This window comes from Monodelphis domestica, chromosome 1, assembly GCF_027887165.1.
Source record: "Monodelphis domestica isolate mMonDom1 chromosome 1, mMonDom1.pri, whole genome shotgun sequence".
Lineage (NCBI taxonomy): Eukaryota > Metazoa > Chordata > Mammalia > Didelphimorphia > Didelphidae > Monodelphis > Monodelphis domestica.
The window spans coordinates 268,533,678-268,556,444 of NC_077227.1; the positions used below are offsets into that span (position 1 = coordinate 268,533,678).

The 22,767-nt window shown below is 34.5% G+C and overlaps 2 protein-coding genes across 7 annotated transcripts in view; one reads left to right on the forward strand and one right to left on the reverse strand.

The window, feature by feature from the left end:
• The first annotated feature begins 62 nt into the window (after positions 1 to 62).
• On the forward strand, positions 63 to 22,655 carry JKAMP (JNK1/MAPK8 associated membrane protein). 2 transcript variants are annotated; one of them, XM_003339440.3, is made up of 7 exons: positions 63 to 192; positions 2,948 to 3,039; positions 3,591 to 3,745; positions 9,346 to 9,552; positions 12,429 to 12,610; positions 18,625 to 18,701; positions 20,760 to 22,655. In XM_003339440.3, exons 1-7 carry the CDS (start codon positions 189 to 191, stop codon positions 20,976 to 20,978), a joined length of 936 nt encoding a protein of 311 aa, XP_003339488.1. In that variant the 5' UTR covers positions 63 to 188; the 3' UTR covers positions 20,979 to 22,655. The 2 variants fall into 2 exon arrangements, with proteins under 2 accessions (XP_003339488.1, XP_001369245.1); XM_001369208.5 differs by having other exon boundaries at positions 191 to 350.
• CCDC175 (coiled-coil domain containing 175) overlaps positions 21,371 to 22,767 on the reverse strand; it is a 117,475-nt gene continuing 116,078 nt past the window's right edge. For 4 of the 5 annotated variants that reach the window (XM_056810833.1, XM_007472964.2, XM_056810835.1 and 1 more), the window contains one exon: positions 21,396 to 21,481. The gene's annotated coding sequence lies outside the window, so the exon portion shown is untranslated. Of the gene's footprint in view, positions 21,482 to 22,767 lie in introns of all 5 variants that reach the window. The other variant, XM_056810831.1, reaches the window with a different exon arrangement.

Here is a 22,767-nt window from a genome sequence, read left to right on the forward strand (position 1 = left end):
ACTAGTGGAGGCTTAACTTCAGAACCGAGAGTTCCCAATATCCGCCTGAAGAGGTAGGGGGCGGGGCATTAGCATTGCATCACCACAGTTACCAAGGGGAGGAGCCATAGGAGCTCCGAAATCCCGGATGTAACTGTCCTGGTGGTTATGACTCTTCTGCAGCTCCGGGTCCAGAATCCGAAAGACTAATGGGTGAGTGTTCCGGACTGGCTGCCGTAGGCAGGGGGCGGAGTTTTAGTCTAGCTGTAGCCACAGTTACCGGGTTTGGGAGCTCTTGCGTCCCGGATGTAATTCTCCTAGCTGGTGCAGCCTTTTGGCTCGTCTTGGTTCGTAGTCCAAAAGGCCAATGGGTGAGTGACCATCGTTCTCCACGCTGACTGTATCCTTGCCCGACACATCACTCTTCCCTGGGGGCCGTGGGCGAAGGTCAGGAAGGGAGGGGGACTGAGAGGACTCGGGCCTGATCCTGCGGCTTGTACTCCTGTCCTTCCCCTCCCCCACTTGGAACCTTGATTGCCCCGGCTGCACCTTCCCAGGACCTGTACATTAGGGAGAATGAGCCCTTCTAGAAGCAGAGATTTCTGGAGGTCCATAGTGAGATGCAACCTGAGCAGAGGAGGAAGCGAGTGAAACTGAATCTAATTAAAATTAAATAAGTAAATTAATTTACTAGTAGATATGTGTATTGTGGAGATTGAGAACGGCTGTTTCAAAATTAAAATGCTGTAATCTAATAAGAATTAGTAGTAATAATTTTTATGTAGCGCTTTAAGGTTTGCATGGGTTGGGGTAGAGTGCAAAATTGTAAATGCTGTCCAATTTATTATTAATAATGTTTATGTAGCACTTTAAAGGTTTGCTTGGGATCATAGAGAACGATCTCAAGATTTAAACTGTGAGTCTAATAAGTTTATTAATAATATTTGTACAGCACTTTAAAGTTTTCAGGGGTTCAGGGAAATGATTCCGAAATAGCCCTTAAGGTTGCCATGGGTGTGGAGACCAAGTTTAAAAATTTGAATGCTAAATAATAATTTTAATAAATAACCACATTTATCTTTTAACTCATTTAATCCTCACAAGAACCATATAAAGTAGGTGCTGTTTATTATCCTCATTTTACAGACAAGGAACCCTGAGACTTAGAGATGTTAAGTGAGTTTCCCAGAGTTTTGATTTGAACTTGAATGCTTCCTGACTCCAGGCCCAGCACCACATTCATTTCATTACTCAGATGTGGAGTATGATGATTAAAAAAAAAAGTAAACTGCTTTTAAAAAATATAAAATGAAGCCAACACTGTCATTCAACAAGGATTTATTTAGCAGTTAGTATATGCCAGGCTCTGGGCTAAGCCTTGGGATACAGAAACACCATCTGTGCCCTCAAGGAGCTCACATTCTTATGGGGGAGACAGCATGCAAATCACAGACTATATAGATCACAGAATAGGTACCTAATACATGTATACTGATCCTCTTTAGTTCAGCTGAAGCATGTGCGTCTTTCTCTTTCAAGTGTGTTGCTTGTAAACAACATATTTTTGGATTGTGGTTTTTTGTTTTTTTTAAACCCTTACCTTCCATCTTGGAATCAATACTAACTAAGGCAGAAGAGTGGTAAAGGCTAGGCAATGGGAGTTAAGTGACTTTCCCAGGGTCACACAGCTAGGAAGTATCTGAGGCCACTGTTTGAACCCAGGACCTCCTGTCTCTGGACCTGGCTCTCAATCCACTGAGCCACCCAGCTGCTCCCCTGGATTGTGGTTTTTAATCTATTCTGCTTTCTGTTTTGGTCTTATGGGATGAACTCATCCCATTCACATTTGTGATTACTGTGTCTTTTCCTCCATTCTATTTTCTTCTCTCTCTCCTCACTCTTTTTATCCTATCTCTCTGCAAAAGTCTTGTTTTGCCTCTGCCTCTAATCTGCCCTCTCTTTTATCTTCTCTTTTATTTATGTATTTATGTATGTATTTATTTATTTATTTATTTATTTCGCTTTAAAATCTTCTCTTTCTTTAAAAAGAGAGTATGTTTAATATGGTTTGGGATCTCTAGAGGGCACAGTAGAAGAGGTTGGCAAATCGGGACACTCTCTTAGTGCATTTAAGATGGTAGAATCTATGCTATTGGTAGGGAAAGGAGCTTGTAAAAGACAAAGGGAAAAGGGAAAAGATATCATAGTACTATGCACATTATTAAGTACTTAATAGTAACATATCTCAGTTATCCTAAAAGAAGGCTATATTCAGACAGGAATGACACTCTCATCTAAAAATTTTAAATTGCATAGAAATAAGATTGCAAGATGTATGTCATGGTCCTTGTGGCCTCTGACTGTAAGCATAGTGGGCAGCCAGTAGAGTCAGGAAGACAGTTCAAATCTAGACTCAGTTACTTAATATCTGTAAGACTGTGAGCAAGTCACTTAATCCTTTTTGTCTCAGTTCCTCATCTGTAAAATGAACTGGGAAAGGAAATGTCAAACCTCTAGTATCTTTGCCAGGACAACCACAGATGGGGTCATGGAGAGTCAGACACAAATTAACAACATTTACATAGTGCTTTAAAGTTTTGTAAAGCTGTTTACTTATGTATGTGTGTATGTATATATAGATATAGATATAGATCTATAGATATATCTATAGATATATCTATAGAATATATATATTTTGTCAGAATCCTTTGACTTCTGAAGCAGGTACACTTAAAAGGGTGCCTGAGTAGGTGTTATCAGGAATACTGACTTTGTGTCACATATTCACCACCAAAGCTGTCAAGAAGACATTCTATACCTGTACGGTTTGTAGCTGACTAAAGGAAATAATGATATAGTGTGGTGACATTGAAATATATTCTAATATTTGCACCAAAATGTTTCACTGTTATTATTTCATTGGCATATTTAATAATAGGTTACTGTTTTGGCATTTGTTTTTAAAAAGCTATTGATATTCAACCAGCATGCCTTGGACTCTATTGTGGAAAGACACTAATATATAAAAATGATTCAACCGAGATATATGGAGAATGTGGGGTAAGTTTTTGCTTTTCATTGCTTTTTAAAATCTTTTCAAAAGTAGAATTGTTTTTCTGCCTTACTTAAAAGTTTCCACTATTTATCAGACGTTAATTAATACAAAAATCCATACTTTATTACATTGGTTATCTACAGAATAGTGCGTGTCTTTGTTGCAGAAAGTTATATTTACTAAGCACATATTAAATCATCTTTTATAGTCATTTATAATTATTTCATTATTTGTCATATTGTATAGTATTTAGCATTATGCCTTCTTACCCTATTTTAGTACAATGAATAAGTGGGTTTTCCATTGTTTGTCAACTACCTTACCAAATTGAGTCTATTTATTATAAAATATTTAATAATTTAGTTATGAAAAATCCTGTTCAGGTTCCATGAAGGGAGCACATTTACACTTAAGAATGTCTTTTCTAAGTTTCTGAAGGCTGCAGAATAATTAAATGTTTAGCCTGAAATAGAGGGTCTTATAAATTAATATTTTTATGCTTTTAGGTAATATTCCCAAAGTAATTCCACAAATAAAAAGTTTTTCTATTTTTCAGGTGTGCCCAAGAGGGCAGAGAACGAATACTCAGAAATATTGTCAGCCATGTACAGAGTCTCCAGAACTTTATGACTGGCTCTACCTTGGCTTTATGGCCCTGCTTCCTCTTGTTCTCCATTGGTTCTTCATTGAATGGTACTCAGGCAAAAAGAGGTTAGCTAACCTTCTTTATCAATAAAAACTGTCTGGATGGGAAAAGAATCTTCTAGGACAGAGATTCATAATCTGGGATCCATGAAATTTGCCTTAAAAAATGTTGACAAACTATTTCAATATTATTGGTTTCCTTGCAATCTTAAGTACTTTACTTTATGCATTATTCTGAAGAGAGCCATATTGCTTCACCTGAGAACTCAAGGGGTCCATTATAAAATAAAGGTTAAAAATTCCTGTTCTAGAAGATCTTATAGCATTCAAATGAAATATCTGTTACTTATTTTCAAATTATAAGTACCAATATAATTTAGTAGTTATTGATAGTTATACCCATCCAAAGCTAAATTAATTTTAATAACATTTTTTGTCTTTTATTTTTGAGGGTATTAAAGGAGATGGTTTTATAACCATGTGTTGCATCTCATGATAGTACAGAACTTGCTTTGACTTAATGCCAATTATAATCACATGACTGACAAATATTGCCATTTACTAGAATGATAGTTTTAAATAATTAGCATTTTTTTATAGTAATACAAATATGAGTAGATTTAGGAAAGCACAAATGAATTGGGAGAATTATTTGCATCAGAAAATGATTCTTTCCTTTTCAATGTGAGCTCCTTGAGAGTAAGGACTAACTTTTCAGTTTGTATCCTGATAACTTAATATAGTGCTTTGCTCAGAGTTAGTACTCAATGAACACTTTATTCATTCATTCAAAATAATTCATAGAGACTTCTTAGAAAGCAACTCCAAAAAATGATTAAAAAATTTTTTTAAACCCTTGACTTCCATCTTAGAATCAATTCTGTGTATTGGTTCCAAGGTAGAAGGGTGGTAAAAGCAAGGCAATGGGAGTTAAGTGCCTTTCCCAGAATCACACAGCTAGGAAGTGTCTAAGGCCAAATTTGAACCCAGGACCTCTTACTTCTAGGCCTGGATCTCAATCCACTGGGCCACCTAGCTGCCCCACCTCCCCCAAATGATTTTAACTTAATGCAGGGAGAATGTTGTTGGACTGATAAACTTAAAGATCAATTATAATAATACCTCCATAAACAATTAAATTTCTTTGTATCTTCATATCTCAACTTAGGCTTAGAGATCTATTCCAGGACTTATATTAAAGTTTATTATGTCATGAAACTAATGTAGGAAATGCCAATAATGAGAGATAATGTGTTTACCTTTTCCATTTCACATCTGGGAAACACTCAACAGCTCTTTGAATAGGTCAAGCTAAAGCTGTTGTAGCTTCATGCAACATCTTTCCTTCACTCTAATTTTGTCTTGAATTTGATGTTTGAGTCATTAGATTCTGCTCTAACTGCATATGTTCAATTCTTCTATAAATGACTTCCATCACAGTTAACTAGTTTTGTCCTTTCTATTAAGATAAAGTAAATTGAATTTTTTGTGAGTTTGTTTAGTACTCAGAGTTAAATTGAAATAGGCAAATGTGCTAGGAAAAGGACATAGGAAGAATTAGTTCAATTCAATAAACATTTATTAATCTTCAGAAGTGGAATCTGCCAGCCGACCTGTACTAAACCGTCATACTTTCTTTCCTAAAAGAAACCATTGAGAAAAAAGGATTTTTTTTTTTAGCAATAGCATTTCTGCCCACTCATAGTGGGAAGTAGGATACAGAAAGGCTGCTAGCCATAGAAGAGAAATTTAGGATGGATTCTATTTATATTCAACAAGTTTTGATAGCAAATACGAATGTAATAACACTAGTATACATTTATGTAGAACTTTAAGGTTTGGAAAACATTTTATGTATATTATTTCATTCTCATTGTAAGGATAGGGTTCCCTAGCTAATTATCTTCATTTTACAGATGAGAAATGTGAGACAGGTTAATGTCCAGGACTGAAATAAGGCAAGATTTGAACCTAGGGCCCTCTCAACTCTTAAGTCCAGCATGCTTTACATTAAACCATGCCACCTTTCCCATTTGGCAGTTCAGTGGTTTTTAAACTTTATCTTGATTGAATTATACTCCTTAACTATTATAATAGTCTCCTAATTGGGTTCCTTGCTTCCGTCTTCTACAATGTTTTATTGCTGACCAAAAAAAATCTTGTAAAGCACAAGTCTAAGATCTGACCAAATGGACCTGAATCTCTTGCTCAGATATTTTCAGTAGCTCTGTCTTCCCACTGAAAGAAGAGGAAAACACTAACAATTAAGGAGATCAAGAAGGTGGAAATAGTGGTACTTGAGCTTGGTCTAGAAGGAATCTATAAAGATTCTAAGAAATGAGGTGCATGGAGAGGAGCAGAACCAGGAGAACATTGTACACAGAGACAAACACACTGTGGTATAATCGAATATAATGGACTTCTCCATTAGTGGTGGTGTAATGTCCCTGCACAATCTGCAGGGATCAAGGAGAAAAAAACACTATCCAAAAGCAGAGGACAAACTGAGGGAATAGAAACACTGAGGAAAAGCAACTGCCTGACTACAATGGCTGAGGGGACATGACAGAGGAAAGACTCGGAGCGAACACTCTGATGCAAATACTAACAACATGGCAATGGGTTCAAGTCAAGAACACATATGATACCAGTGGAATCACACGTCGACCACGGGGGGTGGGAGGGAGGAAAAGAAAATGATCTTTGTCTTTAATGAAAAATGCATGGAAATGAACAAATAAAATACTATAAAATTAAAAAAAAATAAATAAAAAATAAAGAGGATGGGAAAAAAAAAGAAATGAGGTGCATGCTGCATTGCTGAGTTGGGGTCAGCTTGTGAAGAGGCAAGAGTCCAGCTGAAAAAGAGGAAGAGGGGTAACATGGGAGTCCCATCTCCTGCCTTCTTCTTTTATTAGTTCTTTTCCATTCCTGAAATGTGTGCTAGCCTTACCTTCACTTTTTAGAATCCTTAGCTTCATTCTAGTTAAAATACAAACACCTTGGCATGGTATTTTCAATTTGGCTCTAGTTTATCCTTTTGGATTTATTTCACTTTTCTCTGCTTCAAGTCCTCTGTATGTCAGCAAAATTGGCCTACTTGTTGTTCTATGAACTTACTAGCAATCCATTTCTTGCCTACTTGACTTAGCCCAAGCTGTCTCCCATATTTGAAATGTAGGTCCACTTCATCTCTACTTGTTATAATTCTTTGCCTCTGCAGGCTCAAGTTTCCTACTAGAAACATTCACCAATTTTAGTTATGCTCTCTCCCTCCTCAGATTTATTTATTTAGGCATTTTTTTTTGCCTTTGTATCAACAATATCTGGTACACTGGCTTACTTTCTTGGATGTAGTAAGCCTTTATAAATGTTTAGCGAATAGAATATTTCTAGATTTTTTTGTAAAACAGATTAATTTAATGGAGGAAATTCATTTTATTTAAAATGTTTTTCGAGAGGTACATTTACTGTTTTGTGGTGCTAGTGCTTGCAGGACTTTAAAATGTAGAGAATTGAATAGTCTATTATTTAGAATAGAACCTTGTGGGAATGTAACACTAGCCTGTACACCTTTTTTTTTACCTGAAGACAATCTTGGGATTTTAATGGGAAAAAAAGTTTAATCTTAAGATTGAAGCAACAATATGCTTCTCCCCCCACTCCCTTTCTGAATAATATAGATATTGCTACATGCTGGTGAAATCTTAGCCATACCTTCTTATCCATGTTCTTCCATAAATGAACATGTCATCTTAAAGGAACTCTTAAAAATGTATTTAAGTAATTTTAGCAAGTACATATTTTATAGTTGCCATATTGATATTTATCATATAAATAGTGAAAGGATCACTTACTGAACCTTTTTGTGGGATAAAAATCCCTCTGCTTATATGTTGACCACTATTGGAAGTTACAATTTTGTATATAAAAATATGAATAGCACTAGTTGGCAAAAAAGGAAGTTTATGATGATAAAAAAAAATGTAGTTTATTTATTCAGTGCCATCATCATTATTTTCTGCTGAAACTGTTTCCATATTGAACACCCTGGCAGGATCTGTTAAGCTGGAAATTCTTAATAGACCTGGAGATGAATTCTATATTGTCTGAGAACTAACCTAGCTAAGAGATCATCATCATCATTCGGACAACACCCACTATTAATACCACCCACTATGACTTGAAAGTTGTTTGCTTACAGGAGTTGTTTAAATCATTGAAAATTACAATGATAAAAAGTACAGATTCCAAAAGTATTGAAGCAGCATCCTTATAGAATCTTCAAGTTTGGAATATAACATTTAAATTAGTATCCAATAACTCCAAGTATTATATTTTATAAGATTTATTAATAATCACTTGAAGTAGAAGAAATACAAGAACAAAAGTAAAAGCCTGAGTAAAGCCACGTGAGTGGCTGGCACTCACCCAGTCACCACAACTACATTCCTGGGAGCAGAGCCAGAAGGGGCAGAGCTACACAAAACTTATATATCTTCCCTACGTTAGTTATGTAATGTAGATACATAAATGGGATGCTGGGAGAGAGAGTCCCTGGGAAGCAAATTCTAAATTCACAGGAAGGATATTAGAGGTTGTCTAGGTTAATGTAAACCCATTTTATGACATCCTTAACAGTTGGTCATGCAGTCTGTGTTCATTTGCTCATCCATTTGAAATATTGGTGAAATTACTACTTTTTGAGGCACTTTTGCATAACTTTCCTTTGATTTTGTCCTTCAGGGCTTAAGAAGAATAGTTCTGAATCTTCTTGATACCCCTCAGACAACTGAAGATAATATTCCTATCTTCATCTTCTCCAAATATTTTGTTTTCCAAGGCTCACATTCCCATTTTATCCAAATAATCATGTGACATAGTTCTGAGTCCCCTTACTCTTGTTTTTGGACACCTCCGCACTAGTCAATATATGAATCAGTTTTGGACATATTATTTCAGTTGTTATCTGACAAGAATATAATAAGATATTTCCTTCATTCTGGGTACTATGCTTTTATTCATCTAAAATTGCATTTGCTTTTTTTGGCAGCTATTTCACATTGGTGATTCAGTGTATTATGAATCACCAGTGCAGGACTTTATAATCATCCCTATTACATTTTATGTAGTAGATTTGTTTTGTTTCAGTCTATTAAGATCTTTATAGTTCTGTCATCTAACACCTTGCTCACTCAGCTTTGTGTCATTTGTAAATTTGATCCAAGATATTGATAAAAATATTTAACAGGATCAAGAACAGAATATATTTCTCTCATGATTAATATCAAGTCATTATTCAATGCTCTAGTTTTTTTTAGTTCAATGCATTTTGAATCCATTTAACTATCCTTGAAATGACTTGTTCTACAATAAATTATACTTTAATAAGTGGACTATAAACTCCCATTAAAATTTTTTTTTGATGAGTCTTATCCTAGGAAAGGTAATTTCAGTGTAAATTTTTGTTTAAATTGTGCCATTTACTAGTATCAAGTCTGGGAAGAATATCTCTTTTTTAGTAGATTGTTTTAAAATTCTTCCCAAATTTCATATATGCATTGTCTGTTGGATAAAATTTTCTTGATATAAAGGTTTGTGGAAATCAGATTCTGTAAAAGTTATATATAACCTTATAAATTTCTTGTCACTTTTTCTCCCTTTAGTTCCAGTGCATTATTTCAACATGTAACTGCCTTAATTGAATGCAGTGTAGCAGCTATTGTTACCTTACTTGTGAGTGATCCAGTTGGTGTTCTGCAAATTCGTTCTTGTAGAGTATTAATGCTTTCTGACTGGTACACGATGCTCTACAACCCAAGTCCTGATTATATTACCACAATTCACTGTACTCATGAAGCTGTCTACCCACTGTAAGTATAGAGTTTTTCCTAATTCAGTTATTTCATTTCACTTTAACATTTATTAAACCCGAACCATAGATAGAGCACTAGTCTAGATCCCAGAGAAGAAAATTTCAGATAACTTTCAATTCCTAATTACCTGGAGTTTATATTGTAGGAGGGCAGTACAACACAAATATTATTACAGTATAAAATAATATAAAAACGTATCAAAAAGGTACAGACAAAGCACTTCATGGATTTTCTCGAAAGAAAATGCTTTACTTAGTAGTCATTATCTGAAGGGTTTCATGGATCCTTAGAGTTGGGGAACAACAGGTAGGATTTTAACAGGAGAACAAAAGAACAGAGTCATTCATGGGAGTAGAGTCCTAGAGGCAGAAAAACATAGGCTATGTTCAGGAGACAGCAACTAGTTCAGTTTGGCTTAAATATGGACCAATAAAAGCAAAGAGTAGGAGAAAAGGCTAGAAAGGTAGGCTAGTAACTATATTCTGAAGAGTCTTGAATGCCCAGCCTTGGAATGTCAACTATACTGGGTAAACATTGGGGAATTTTGACAGTTTTTGAGTAGAAGGTAAATGATTAGGCCTAGTTAAAATCAGTCAAGCAGAAACATTTACTAAATGCTGACCATGTGGTAGGTGCTGTACTGAGTACTGAAGTTACCACAAATATCAAAATCCCTGTTCAAAGATCATAAACAACTATGAAAGATAAAGATTGGATAGGGGAAGATTTGTTTTAAATGTCCTTCCAACTCTAAATATATGATCCTATGATATAATAAATGTTTAATTTTCATCTAAATACCACTTTAAAATATAGAACTTGTATGACAATATATTGGTAATATGGATTTGAATTTCATAATGGATTTTCTTTGTATATACTTATATTGTTATGTTTTACTTGGTGAGGAAAATAGGCTAACCTGATCTTTGGGTTCTAGGAATTATAGTCACTTTAGGTTTTTATTCATGCTAAAAGAAATAAATCCAGTATGAAATGAATTTAGGGGAGATAGAGATGAAAAAGTGTACCATAGATTGGCATTAATCCTTGTCTGTTTTTTGGTAATAAATAAAATAGAAATAGAAATGAAAATAAATCACATGACCTTTTAAAGGTGTTAAGTATAGCTATACAGATTACATATATAGATATATAACAAAATCCAAATAGCCCAAAGAAATGTTTTAGGATCTTCCTGCTACTAGGTCCTGAAATTTAGAAGAATTTGCTAAGGTGGTTATTAGTGCTAGAACAATTTCTGATAGCTTCATGCAGTTATTATTCACTAAATAATTTAATAAGCTATTAAAACTGAAGTATTCAGTTTCAGTTTTTTTAAGCCTTAAAGGACTTTTTTGGCTCTGAAATTCTGGAAGACCCAACTAAATTGAGGATTGTGTGGAAATACAAAATGTTACTGAAATTTCGAGATCAATTCTGCAAACTACACATGAAAGTCTTTTAAACTTATAAAACTTATCTGGTGTTGAAAGGCTTGTCTTAAAACTTGTAGAATAAGCATATGGTAAATATAAGGGGAGTATCATCTGAAGAGCTTTACCAAGATACAAATCAAGTAGAAGTAAGTGCCCTTCTGATTCTTTTAACTAGACAAACATATTACTTACCTATAATCCTTATCTTAACTATGCCTTTTGAAGACCAAGGTATGCTAATTAAATGTAGGAATCCAAAGAGGGGATGGGAAGGGATAAAAAAAAAATTCTAAAAATTGAAAGAATCTATGGAAATATTTGAAGAAAATTATCAGAGATCTCCAAATCATCCTAGCATTTACATGGGATTCCTTTACCATAAATATTTTCTTTGCAAATGGAGACCTAACTATTATGTTAGTGATGAACTTTTGTTAAGGGGGAAAAAAAGAGAACAAAGCCCTTTAATAAGATAGACATTGGAAAGAGTTGGAAATTTTATTTTAAATGTTGTTAGGAAGTTTAAAAAATAAATATGGAGACTGCAGTTAGTAGTTGCTACAGTTGCATTAATACTATTTTCAGCCACTTCTTTAGAGTATAGCACATTCTAAGCCACTGAGACCAATTAGTCTTCAAAGAAGAAAGAAACCTGACTGATAGTTCCTCTAGGAGATTCTAGGACTTTAGAGAACAGTGATTGATGCTTTCCTCAGATGAGATTTGCAAGAACAGGTAACTTGAACAAACCAAAAGGCAGGTTATCATAGAGACACTTTTTTTTTTAGTACAGCAAAGAAAGACAATGGATTAAACATTGTAACATACTATGCTGAACACAAAAGTATTATAGTAACCCAAAAGCAAAGAGTGAGCATGGTGAACAGGTATAGAGGGTGTGATTTTTAAGCTGATTCAGGAACCCTAGAGTTCCAGAGCAGAGAGAAGAGTTGCAATTAATACAAGTATATTGGAGACCCAGGAAGGCATATGCTAATAACCCAGACTGGTCTGTCTGTCATATTGATGTTGATTCAAAGAGTTGTTTGGGGATTTTTGTTTTATTTTTGATGAGCTCTGTTGTCATTGATATAAGAAGCTCCTGGTGAGAAAATGCCCCCTACTGATACAGATTAGAATTTTTTTTTTTTAAATTCAGAATCTGAAGAGAGCTGCCATGATCATATAAACCAGCCTCATATCCAATCTATGAGACTTTGTACAACCTTTAAAGAAGATCTAAAAACCTGATCCTCTCATCAAAAATTGAACTTTTAATGTATATTCTAAACTTTTTGATTTGAAAATATCTGTGACATTTTAAAAACTAATAGTTTTCACTCAAAATTTTACTTCATAGATTTTATTTCATATTTATTAAGCACTTATCTATCTTTTCTCTTAAAATTTTATTGATCTAATTGTATCTTATAGATATACCATTGTATTTATCTATTATGCCTTCTGCTTGGTATTAATGATGCTGCTCCGACCACTTCTGGTAAAGAAGATTGCCTGTGGCTTAGGGAAGTCCGATCGATTTAAAAGTATTTATGCAGCTCTTTACTTCTTTCCAATTTTAACTGTGATTCAAGCAGTTGGAGGAGGCCTTCTATGTAAGTGAGATGTTGTGAAATATGTTTTTTTTAATGTGTACATATAATACATAATATCAATGTGTTTAAGTGTTTTTAACATCTTGATATAAAATGCAAGTCTATTTTGTTTTAGAAACATAGCTAAAACTTCTTTAATTCCCTGAAAATAATACAAATATCAAAGGAAGCAATAACAGTTAATCATTTGGAAGATAAGCAATAATTGAACTAAACATTTCCACTGTATAAGTATTCTTGATTTTCTAGAAGTATTCTTAATTTATACTTATTCAGAATTGTTAAGTCTAAAATTTTAATATTAACATTTTAGATATTGAAATCTAGTCACCAGTACTTTTATTTTTAAAATGTTTTTGTGCCTTTGATTGTTTTACATTATCACTTTCCAATATTCTTTCCTCCATAGAACCAACTCATATAATTTAAAAAAAAGTTATCTGATCTAGAGTCAGGATCTCTAGTTTTTTGGTTTAAATCTGGCCTCAAACACTTCTTAGCTATGTGACCCTGAGCAAGTCACTTAACCCCCATTGCCTAGCTCTTACTGCTCTTCTGCCTTGGAACCAAAACACAGTATTGATTCTGAGACAGAAGGTAAGGATTTAAAAAAAAAATTAAATCAGCACATTAACCATATCTGACACCATATATTCTGTTCTGCACCTTTAGTTCACCTTTTTACTAAAGAGAGGGAATTTTAATAAAAGTTCTCTAGACTCAAGATTAGTTCTTGCAATACTCAATTCTGATGTATTATTGTGTCTATTCTTCTTTCTTCTGTATTACTTCACATATCTACCCAGATTCTTTGAATACTTTTTATTTTTTCTTTCATCTGGCATTATAATATTCCATTATACTGATATATTAATTACTCATTCTTCAGTTGATGGACATTCCCTCTGTCTCTAGTTGTTCTTTACTACAAGAAGTGCTATTGCAAATATTTTTTCCTGACTTTGACATCCTTGAGATATATATGTCCAGCATTGGTATTAATGAGTCAGAGTATCAATAATTTCATCACTTTTCTCATGTAGCTCCAAATTATTTCCAGAAACATTGGACTAACTTACTGCTCTTCCAGCGGTGTATTTGTGTAATTGCCTTTCCATAGCTTCTACAGTGTTGACCATTTCCACATTTTATCATCTTTGCCAACTTTCTTGATGTGAGGTATGAAAAATAATTAATTTATTGATCCATTATCTATCCATAATTTATTATTTAGCTCTAGCTTATTTCTGGTCAGTATTACTGTTAAGTGTGATTATATAAGTTATTGCTCGGCATGCCCATATTCATATATAATCAAGTCAGATCATATAGATATTGATCTATATTATACTCACTTCAGAGTAAAGGGATTCTTTCTTATATGAGACTTAAGGCCATGAGAATATTTAAGACTGTATAGTAAGAGTCATATGTGCACTTGCTTAACCCCCAAAATGCCCAACTAGAGGACCTCCACCCATTTGGCCTAATGAGTAATGCCAACATGAGTAAAGGGAATTGTCTGGATCTCTAGACCTCCATCCTCTGACATTTTCCCCTAAATCAACTTGAGCATTCTATTGTCCATCTTGTGACCCCTTAATCAGTGATGAAAGTACATTCTGCTCATTCTTTGAATGGAGATGGTCCTTTTCTTGTCCCTCTTATGACCACCTATGGAAAATATCCAAGTTATTTTAGGAACCCTTTGTTATTCCCTTTGATTGCCTAACATTGGGTGGGATTCTGCTCACTGGATTGCCCAACTTCTGCCCATTGCTAGGGCTTTGGTAGAGATCTGCTTGCCCATTGTCTCAAAATCACTAATGTGACTGTGGTTCCACCAATAAGAATTTGTATTTTGTAGTACACCATCTGGACTGTCTGGGACCTGAGGGTTATAAAATCTGTGCTTGGGACTCAGATCATGAGGATGATCCAAGGTCCCATTCATTAAAGGAGGGCAAATCCCTTTAATAAATGGTTGTTGGATCAGATTTCTGCCTCAGTGATTTTATTATAGGTTGGCTAGAACTTATGGTTTGACAGAGGTGAACCCATAGAGTTCATTTGGCATTTTTCTTAAATGGTGATGTAGAGCATTTTTTTATATGGTCGTAGATAGTTTACATTTCTTCTTTCAAAAACTTTGTATCATTTGATTACTTATCTATGAGGGAATGACTATTGATGTTATATATTTGTGTTACCTTGTTATATAATTTGCCAATCTTACTTTAAAAATACTTTTTGTAGATATATTTTGTTTTTACATTATCTTCATTTTTAAATATATTTCTTTGACCCTTTTCCTACTTACTGGGCCTTCCCTTATAAAAAAGAATTAAAAAAGGAAAGGAAAGTGGTTCAGCAAAACAAACTGACATCAACTGAGTGACAGTATATGCAATCTTCTGCACCCATACTTCCTGTCTCTGCAAAGAAGAGAGGGAGGCATATTTTCTCATCTCTTTTTCAATTTTGTCATATTTTGTTGTTATAATTATGGAATTCAACTTCTTTTGTGGGGGAATGTTTGTTTTTGTTTTTCCATTTGCATTTTTGTGGGCATTGCATATAGTTTTCCAGGTTCTGCTAACTTCTAACTTCATTCTGTGTATTTTTTCTTTGAATTTTTTCTATGCATCATCTCTTATGGTACAGTACTGTTCTATTACATCAGAGGACCACAAGTTGTTGAGACATTCCCCAGTTGAAGGGAATATCCTTGGTTTCCAGTTTTGTTTTCACACACAAAAAAACAAAACCCAACTGCTTTGCATTTGTAAACTTTCTTTTTTATTCTTTTACCTACTTGGGATATATGCCCAGCAGTAAGATCTAAGGATGTAAATTTTTATGATTTTTTTTATCATAATTTCATAGTTTCCATAACGATGAGATCAGTTTACAACTCCATATCTTGTATCATAGTTATAGTTTGATCAGAGATATTTGATGCCAAAATTTAAAAAAAGGTTCCTCAACACCTATCCAATAAGGAGACTTTCCTGTAGTAGTGTATGTGTGTGTGTATGTATGTATTTTAGTATAGACCTTTGATATTCTTCTCAATGTGGCTAAAGAGCTCCCCCCTTTTTTCTATTCCCTTGGGAAGAAGTTTTGAATATCCTAAATCCTATGAGAGAAATCTCAAAATTTAAAAGTTATCATATTAAATACATGTCCTAAGAAATGCTCATTAAAACTCAAGAATTGTTGCAGTGCTATATAGCCCAAGAAATGTTTCAGAGTGTTTCAACCTCAATTGTTGCAATGCTGCCACCTTGGATAAATCCTTCAGCAGGCCTAAAAACCTGACTCATCTAAAATTGCAAACCTAAGAAATATTCCCATACACTTGGAAATGTTGGAAGATAAAGAAAAGACACTCAGAAGCATTGGGGAAGATTAAGGAGGATAGAGGAAGGAGGGTAGAATAAGATACAGATCATGGGAAAGTGGAAAATAGCAGTTTTGGATCCCTATACAATCTTAGTAAATCTGGACATCTATGCTCACTACTTCTGAGGCCTCTCAGACTGTGGAGCCACTTTCTCTCTCACTCTTGCCTTCCCACCCCCACCTCTCCTCCTGTTAGGATGCTGCCTTTCTCTGGGCTGTGTTCTCTTATCCTTCCTCCACCTCCCCTCCACCCCATGCCTCTGAATAAAGCCATTTGAACTCTGCCAGCATCAAATCTCCTGTCTGCTCATTAGAGTGATTCATGGGGGAGCAAGCCCCCCTTCCCGAATTCCGCTCCACACAGTGGACACCCTTGTTTTACTTCTGATTTAAATCAGAAAGTTTCTGGTATTTCTTCATTACAGATTGTTCTAGGTTCCAGTACTTTTGATCATATTGAGGAAATGACCTCTTATTTTTATGTTTTAAAAACACGTGTGCTATGTCAAAACCTTTTCTGTTGTTACAGTTATGTAATTTGTTATTAATATGATTACTAGAATTTTCTAGAATTCCATTTAATATTTTTGCATCAATATTCTTTAGTGATAATTAGCCCAAAGTTTTCATTTTTTGATTATCTCTTCCTTGTTTGGCTCTCAGTATTACTTTATATGAAGTGGAAAGCTAGATAGTTTTTATATTAGAAGATCTTAATGATCCTATTTTTTTCTGTTAAGAAATGTTTTAATTTTTTTCTCAATTACATGTAAAAACAATTTTTAAAATTTGTTTTTTATGATTTTCAAATCCCAAATTCCTTTATTCCCTCTTTCCTCCCTTCCTTGAGAAGAACTTTGACATAGATATGCAGTCATACAAAATGTATCTCCTTGTTAACCATCTTGCAAAAGAGAACACAGACCAAAAACCAAAAAACCCATGAAAATTTTTTTAAAAGTATGCTTTGATTTGCATTCAGACACTATCAGTTCTTTCTCTGGAGGTGGATAGCATTCTTTCATTTGTTTCTTTTTTTTTACTTACCAATAAAAAAATTTTAATTTTTATCAGTGACTTGCATAAAAATATAGGTGTATGTGAATCAGATTTTTTTGGATGTTTTCTTTTTACCCTAATATGTAAAAATAATTTCTAACTTTAAAAAATTGAGTCTCAAATTCTCTTACTTCCTCTCCCCCTCCCTTGATATGATAAGCAATCTAATAGAGATTTAACATGTACAATCATGTAAAAATATTTTTCTATATTAATCTTTTTGTGGAAGGAAATTCAAACAAAAAAAAAGTGAAAAAGGTTACTTTGGTCTGAATTCAGACTCCAATTCTTTCTCTGGAAGCATATGGCATTTTTTATCATGAGTCCTTTGGGATTGTTTTGGATCATTATATTGCTGAGAATAGCTAAGTTATTCACTGTGTACAGTGTTCTGGTTCTTTTGACTTCACTCTGCATCAGTTCTTGTAAGTCTTTACAGGTTTTTCTGCTCTTCCAGCTCATTTCTTATAACATACTCTCTTGGCCTATGCTCTGATCTGTAAATAACCACAAGCACTGTTTTCTGTCTTGGAATTGTGACCAGCATCCCCTGCTGTCCTGTGACCACAAGCACCAGTGTGCTCTGGGATCTTGACCCAGATTGCATGTGGAATTGAGTGTGGGCAGTGTTACACCTAGAGCCAGTTTGCCCTGTAATTCCCTGAGCAGTTGTCTGGCTTCCCCTTGCGATCTGTTGCTGAGAGTTCTGGAAGTCTTTGTTGCTGATTCAACTGCCCCTAGGGTTAGCAAGGTGGGACCTGTCTTAGTGTGCTCCACTTCCACCCAGGTGTGACAGCCTTTTAAGTTGTTTTGGGCTAAAAAATTGTTTTACCTTGGGTATTTTTTTTGTAGGTTTTGCTGCTCTAGAATTTGTTTGGAGGCATTATATCAAAGTTATTTGGAGGATAATTGGGTAGCAATTAGGCAGTTCTGTGTACCTTCTCCACCATTTTGGCTCTGCTTGGGGTTACCATTTTTCATTATAAGTCCTTCAGAATTATCTTGGATCATATTGCTAAGAAAAGCCAAGTCATTCTCAGTTGATCATTGAACCATATTGCTGTCACTGTACATACAGTGATCTCCTAGTTCTGCTCACTTCACTTTGCATCAGTTCATGTAAGTCTCCATCACTTCAGGCTTTTCTGAAAGCATTCTACTCATCATTCCTTATAACATAATAAGTACTCCTTCACAATCATATAACCCAACTCGTTCAGCCCTTTCCCAGCTGGTGAGTATTCTTTCAATTTCCAGTTCTTTGCTACCACAAAAAGACCTGCTATAAATATTTTTGTACATAAAGGTCCTTTTCCTTATTCTTTTATCTCTTTGGGATATAGACCTAGTATATTGGTGGGTCAAAGTCTGCATAGTTTTATGGTCCTTTAATCATAGTCATTTGCTTTTCTTAAAGCAGACTTTTTTCCAAGGTAAGTTAGCTATAGCATGGCTAGACAGCCTTTGTGAAATAATCATCTAACTTTTTTGTGTACTGCTAAAATGCACTTAAAATGAGATTTAAAAACAATATTAAATTTGCTTTGTAGATTATGCCTTTCCATACATTGTATTGGTGTTGTCCTTGGTTACTCTGGCTGTATATATGTCTGCTTCAGAAATAGAGGTAAGATAATTTTTACCTGTAAAGATTGTATAGATTTAACTAAAGAATGTATAATAATTTATAGGGTTGTTTTTTTTTTACAATCCATAAACAGCTGAAAGATACTAGCACAGTACATTATAGTAGCTTTTGCTTATTGGTAAAATTATGATAGAAAGTACTATGAAATATTTATCCAAAATAGCTGGAGAGGATGCTCCAGTTAGAATATTCTGGTTAAGTAGAACTTCATACATACCTCTATAATCCAACACCACAGGACATAGACCTTGGACAGGATTTATACTCATTTCAGTGTTTCATTTAAAATTTTCTCAATCTAGATAGTCTTTTCCTTCAAAACAGATTGCATTCCCTCAAGTTTAGTCATTGTTCTTAAAAGATTCATCATTCTCTTGCCATCCTCATTACGAATCTTGATTATGATATGTAAGCTGATACAGGAACTATTAAAATGAGCTTCCTTTCAGAATGAGGATAGGTAGGTCTCCATTCTCAAACACCACAAAGAAGCCATCTTTGGTCTCCTTGGGGCTGGCTCCACTTTTCTCAGCCACATGAATATTGCTATTCACTCCCAACTCAACTGCTGCTTCTTAGTACTTAGGGGTTTATCATGTCTCATTAGCTTTTAGAACCATTACCTACCAATGGCAGCTCTCCTTCTGGAATCAGAGGGCAGCCAGTCTTGGTGTTTGCAGTTTTTCTAAAATTAGACTACAGAGTCTATTTTTTTAACTTCCTAGTTCATTATAGTTCTGGATGTTTGACATTGCTTGAATTCTAGTCTTTAGAAAACTGTGGCATTACTCTATACCCTCCATGGATCATCCCTTTTCTGCTTAATCTATTTCTAGGTTTGTATTTGTCACACATGCTACATACAGTTACTAATTTTCAGGTAAATTAGTGTATGATCAAATATTATCTAACACAAAAACTATCTTGAATATTACTTAGTCTGGCCTTGGATTCAAGTACTGCCTCGGTTGACACATACTGGCTGAGGAAGTCATAGATTCTCAGTATTGTAGGCAACTAAAAATATAAGTTGCAGAGCAGGTACTCAACTGAATTGGTAGAGAAAATTTCCTTATTCAGGAGTTCCCATATCAATATAGCATAGATCCAGCCCCTGTCCCTAATCTTACTATCTTTCAGCACCTTTGTCATCGTGAACATTAGAGTCTTTTTAAGTTTGGTGATTTTAGCTTTCTAGATATTTAGGATTTGAGTGAAAACTTATTTTCAGAACCTATTTGGGATTTAAAAATATCACAATTTCTGGCTCTCTGGCATATCCCATACTAAGGGGTGTTGTGATATAGTTAAAACAAAGGATGTAATATTCATGTGTTATTTTAGTTTCTTCTATAGTCAGTAGGCTTTCAAGGGTGGGAAAGGTGAAAGAAGTTGTGCCTCTATTTTTTTCCCTTATAGTACCATATGGCTGCAGTTCACCCAGGTGTGAAGAAATCACTTGCTTTTTTTTTTTTAACCCTTACCTTCCATCTTGGAGTGACTCCAAGGCGGAGGAGTGGTAAGGGCTAGGCAATGGGGGTCAAGTGACTTGCCCAGGGTCACACAGCTGGGAAGTGTCTGAGGCCAGATTTGAACCTAGGACCTCCTGTCTCTAGGCCTGGCTCTCAATCCACTGAGCTACCCAGCTGCCCTCTTGCTTTCTTAATAATTGTGATTTTCAAGGTGTTTGTAATCTGTATCTGTGCCAAAGGGGGATTGTGATTATTCCGTTTTTTAAAATTAAATTTTATTTTTTCATGATCTGCTTTCTTCCCCTCTCATTCCTTACCACCTCCTTTCCCAAATTGAGAAAGTAAGAACAACAAAACCCTTTTACACACCTGTATAATCAAGCAAAACTAATTCCCACATTGCCCATGTCCAAAAAAATCTTGTGCTAATCTGTACTCTGTATCCTTTATCAACTAGGTCATAGTTTTCTGAGTTCTGAACTTCAGATAGTATTATGTGTTAAATGTGTTAAATTATACCAGTCAAATATATATCTGAATTTTTTTTTGTTTTATTTATATGTAGTCCTTCAAAGATCTTCTTCTCAGAAAGAAAAGGCTAATTATTCTCTTCAGCCACTGGTTGCTTCATGCTTATGGGATAATCTCCATCTCCAGAGTAGATAAACTAGAGCAAGACTTGCCTCTCTTGGCTTTGGTGCCGGCCCCTGCACTTTTTTACATACTTACGGCAAGGTATACTGAGCCTTCGAGGATACTTTCAGAAGGAGCCAATGGACATTAAGTTAAATGCAACATGTGCCAAGAAACCCAAGAAGCATTCTTGATAAAAACAAGCTGGAAAAGCAAATGTAAATGTGTGAACGTGCCTCTCTGTCATGCTCTGGCACATCCTCTGAAAGAACTCATGCCTCCTGATAGCCAGCAAAACTTGTGGACTAGACTGGGAAAATACCAAGCAAGCATCTAAATGATATTTGGAAGAATTACACTAAAATCCTATGATGAAGCACTATGTTGTACCACTGCTTTAGTTACACTGAAAAAGGCAAACAATAACCCTTTGTATGTTTCTAGCTAAATTTTTGCTATAGTGCAGAATGGTGTTAACTAAAACTGAATGTGTAAGTTGATGGTGGAATATATAAAACATAAAATCAAAGTGTTTTTTTAGTTATTTATTTTCACCAATACAGTATTTTGACATAACACAAAGAATAAAATAGTAATATAGAACAGGTTTTCTGTTTAGATAGCTTTATTGAAGAAATGCTGCAATTATTGTTCCTTTAAAAAAATTAAAAAATTTAATGAAAATTCTAAAATAAACATTCTGAAATTTTGTGTCATTTTAACTGCATAGTCATTAAGAATTTTCTTGCCTGGCTATTCTGGAAGTAATTTTAAAATGATAAATTAATTTATTTAAACCATTACCTTCTATTTTGGATCACTACTGTGTATTGCATTAAGTGACTTGCCCAGGGTCACACAGCTAGGAAGTGTCTGAGGCCAGATTTGAACCCAGGACCTCCCATTTCTGGGCCATCTAGCTGCCCCAAGATGATGAATTTAAAATAATTGTAAGATCTCCTCTCCTCATTTTATCATTTTAAAGACATCCTAATCATTATCAAGTTAAATGAAGGACTAATATTTATTTAAATATTTTCTTTCTTGCATATATTCCAAGTTTTATCAACTTTTTTTTTTCTTTATAGTTGTCCCCTTGGTGGGGGAGGAGGAACAGCAATTAGGATTAATGATTGTAACCTCAAAGTATAATTTTTAGCAGTTCACATTAAACAATTTTGAAAATTTTTTATTGATATTGTAGGGGTTCTTAATTTTGGTTCCATGAATCCCAAAGATTTTAAAGTGGTCCATGGATTTGGGAGAGAAAAAACCCAACATCTTTATTTAACACTGTTTCATTTCCTTTGTATTCCTATGTATTTTATTTTAACTATTTGAAAACTTTCTGATAAAGGAGCCGTAAACTTCACCAGATAATGGGGTCTATGATTTAGAGGGTCCTTATTTCTTTTTTTAAGGAAAATTTTATATAGTCTCTCTCTAGAGTTTCATTACAAATAGCAAGGCATTGAAAGAGCACTATTTTGTTAGCTTTGTTAATGCAGTTTGAATTTGTTAATGTAGTGTGTACTAGGTGATTTGGCTCTGTTTTGTTTTTGTCTTTAGATCAGAATGAGACAAGATGACCCTATTGGAACACATTTTCTTTGTCTCTCTTTTTCTGTAAATACTCTAATCTAAAAAGCCAAATCTGGGTTAGTCATCAATGCCAAATAATTAGCCTGAACACCTCACTCAACAGTTTTAGATGTGTTCTGAATATTTAAAAAGTTATCTGTGTCCTTTAAAATTGTGATTTGTCCAGAGACTGGCAGTATATATGGAGAACCTGATAATGATTAATAAATGGAAAATATATTGAAAAGGTAGTTGTCTACATTGATTATATTTCACATTAGTTCCAACATCAACCAAAAAAACAGCTTAATGGAAATTTCTATGCAAATTATTTTCTAAAGATTTCTTAAAACATAAAA

What these genes read in the sequence shown, in the direction of transcription:
- JKAMP (XM_003339440.3), top strand. An exon ending in AGATATATGGAGAATGTGGG is followed by an intron (nt 3,040 to 3,590) that starts GTAAGTTTTTGC and finishes TCTATTTTTCAG; the next exon opens with GTGTGCCCAAGAGGGCAGAG. An exon ending in TGTCTGCTTCAGAAATAGAG is followed by an intron (nt 18,702 to 20,759) that starts GTAAGATAATTT and finishes ATTTATATGTAG; the next exon opens with TCCTTCAAAGATCTTCTTCT.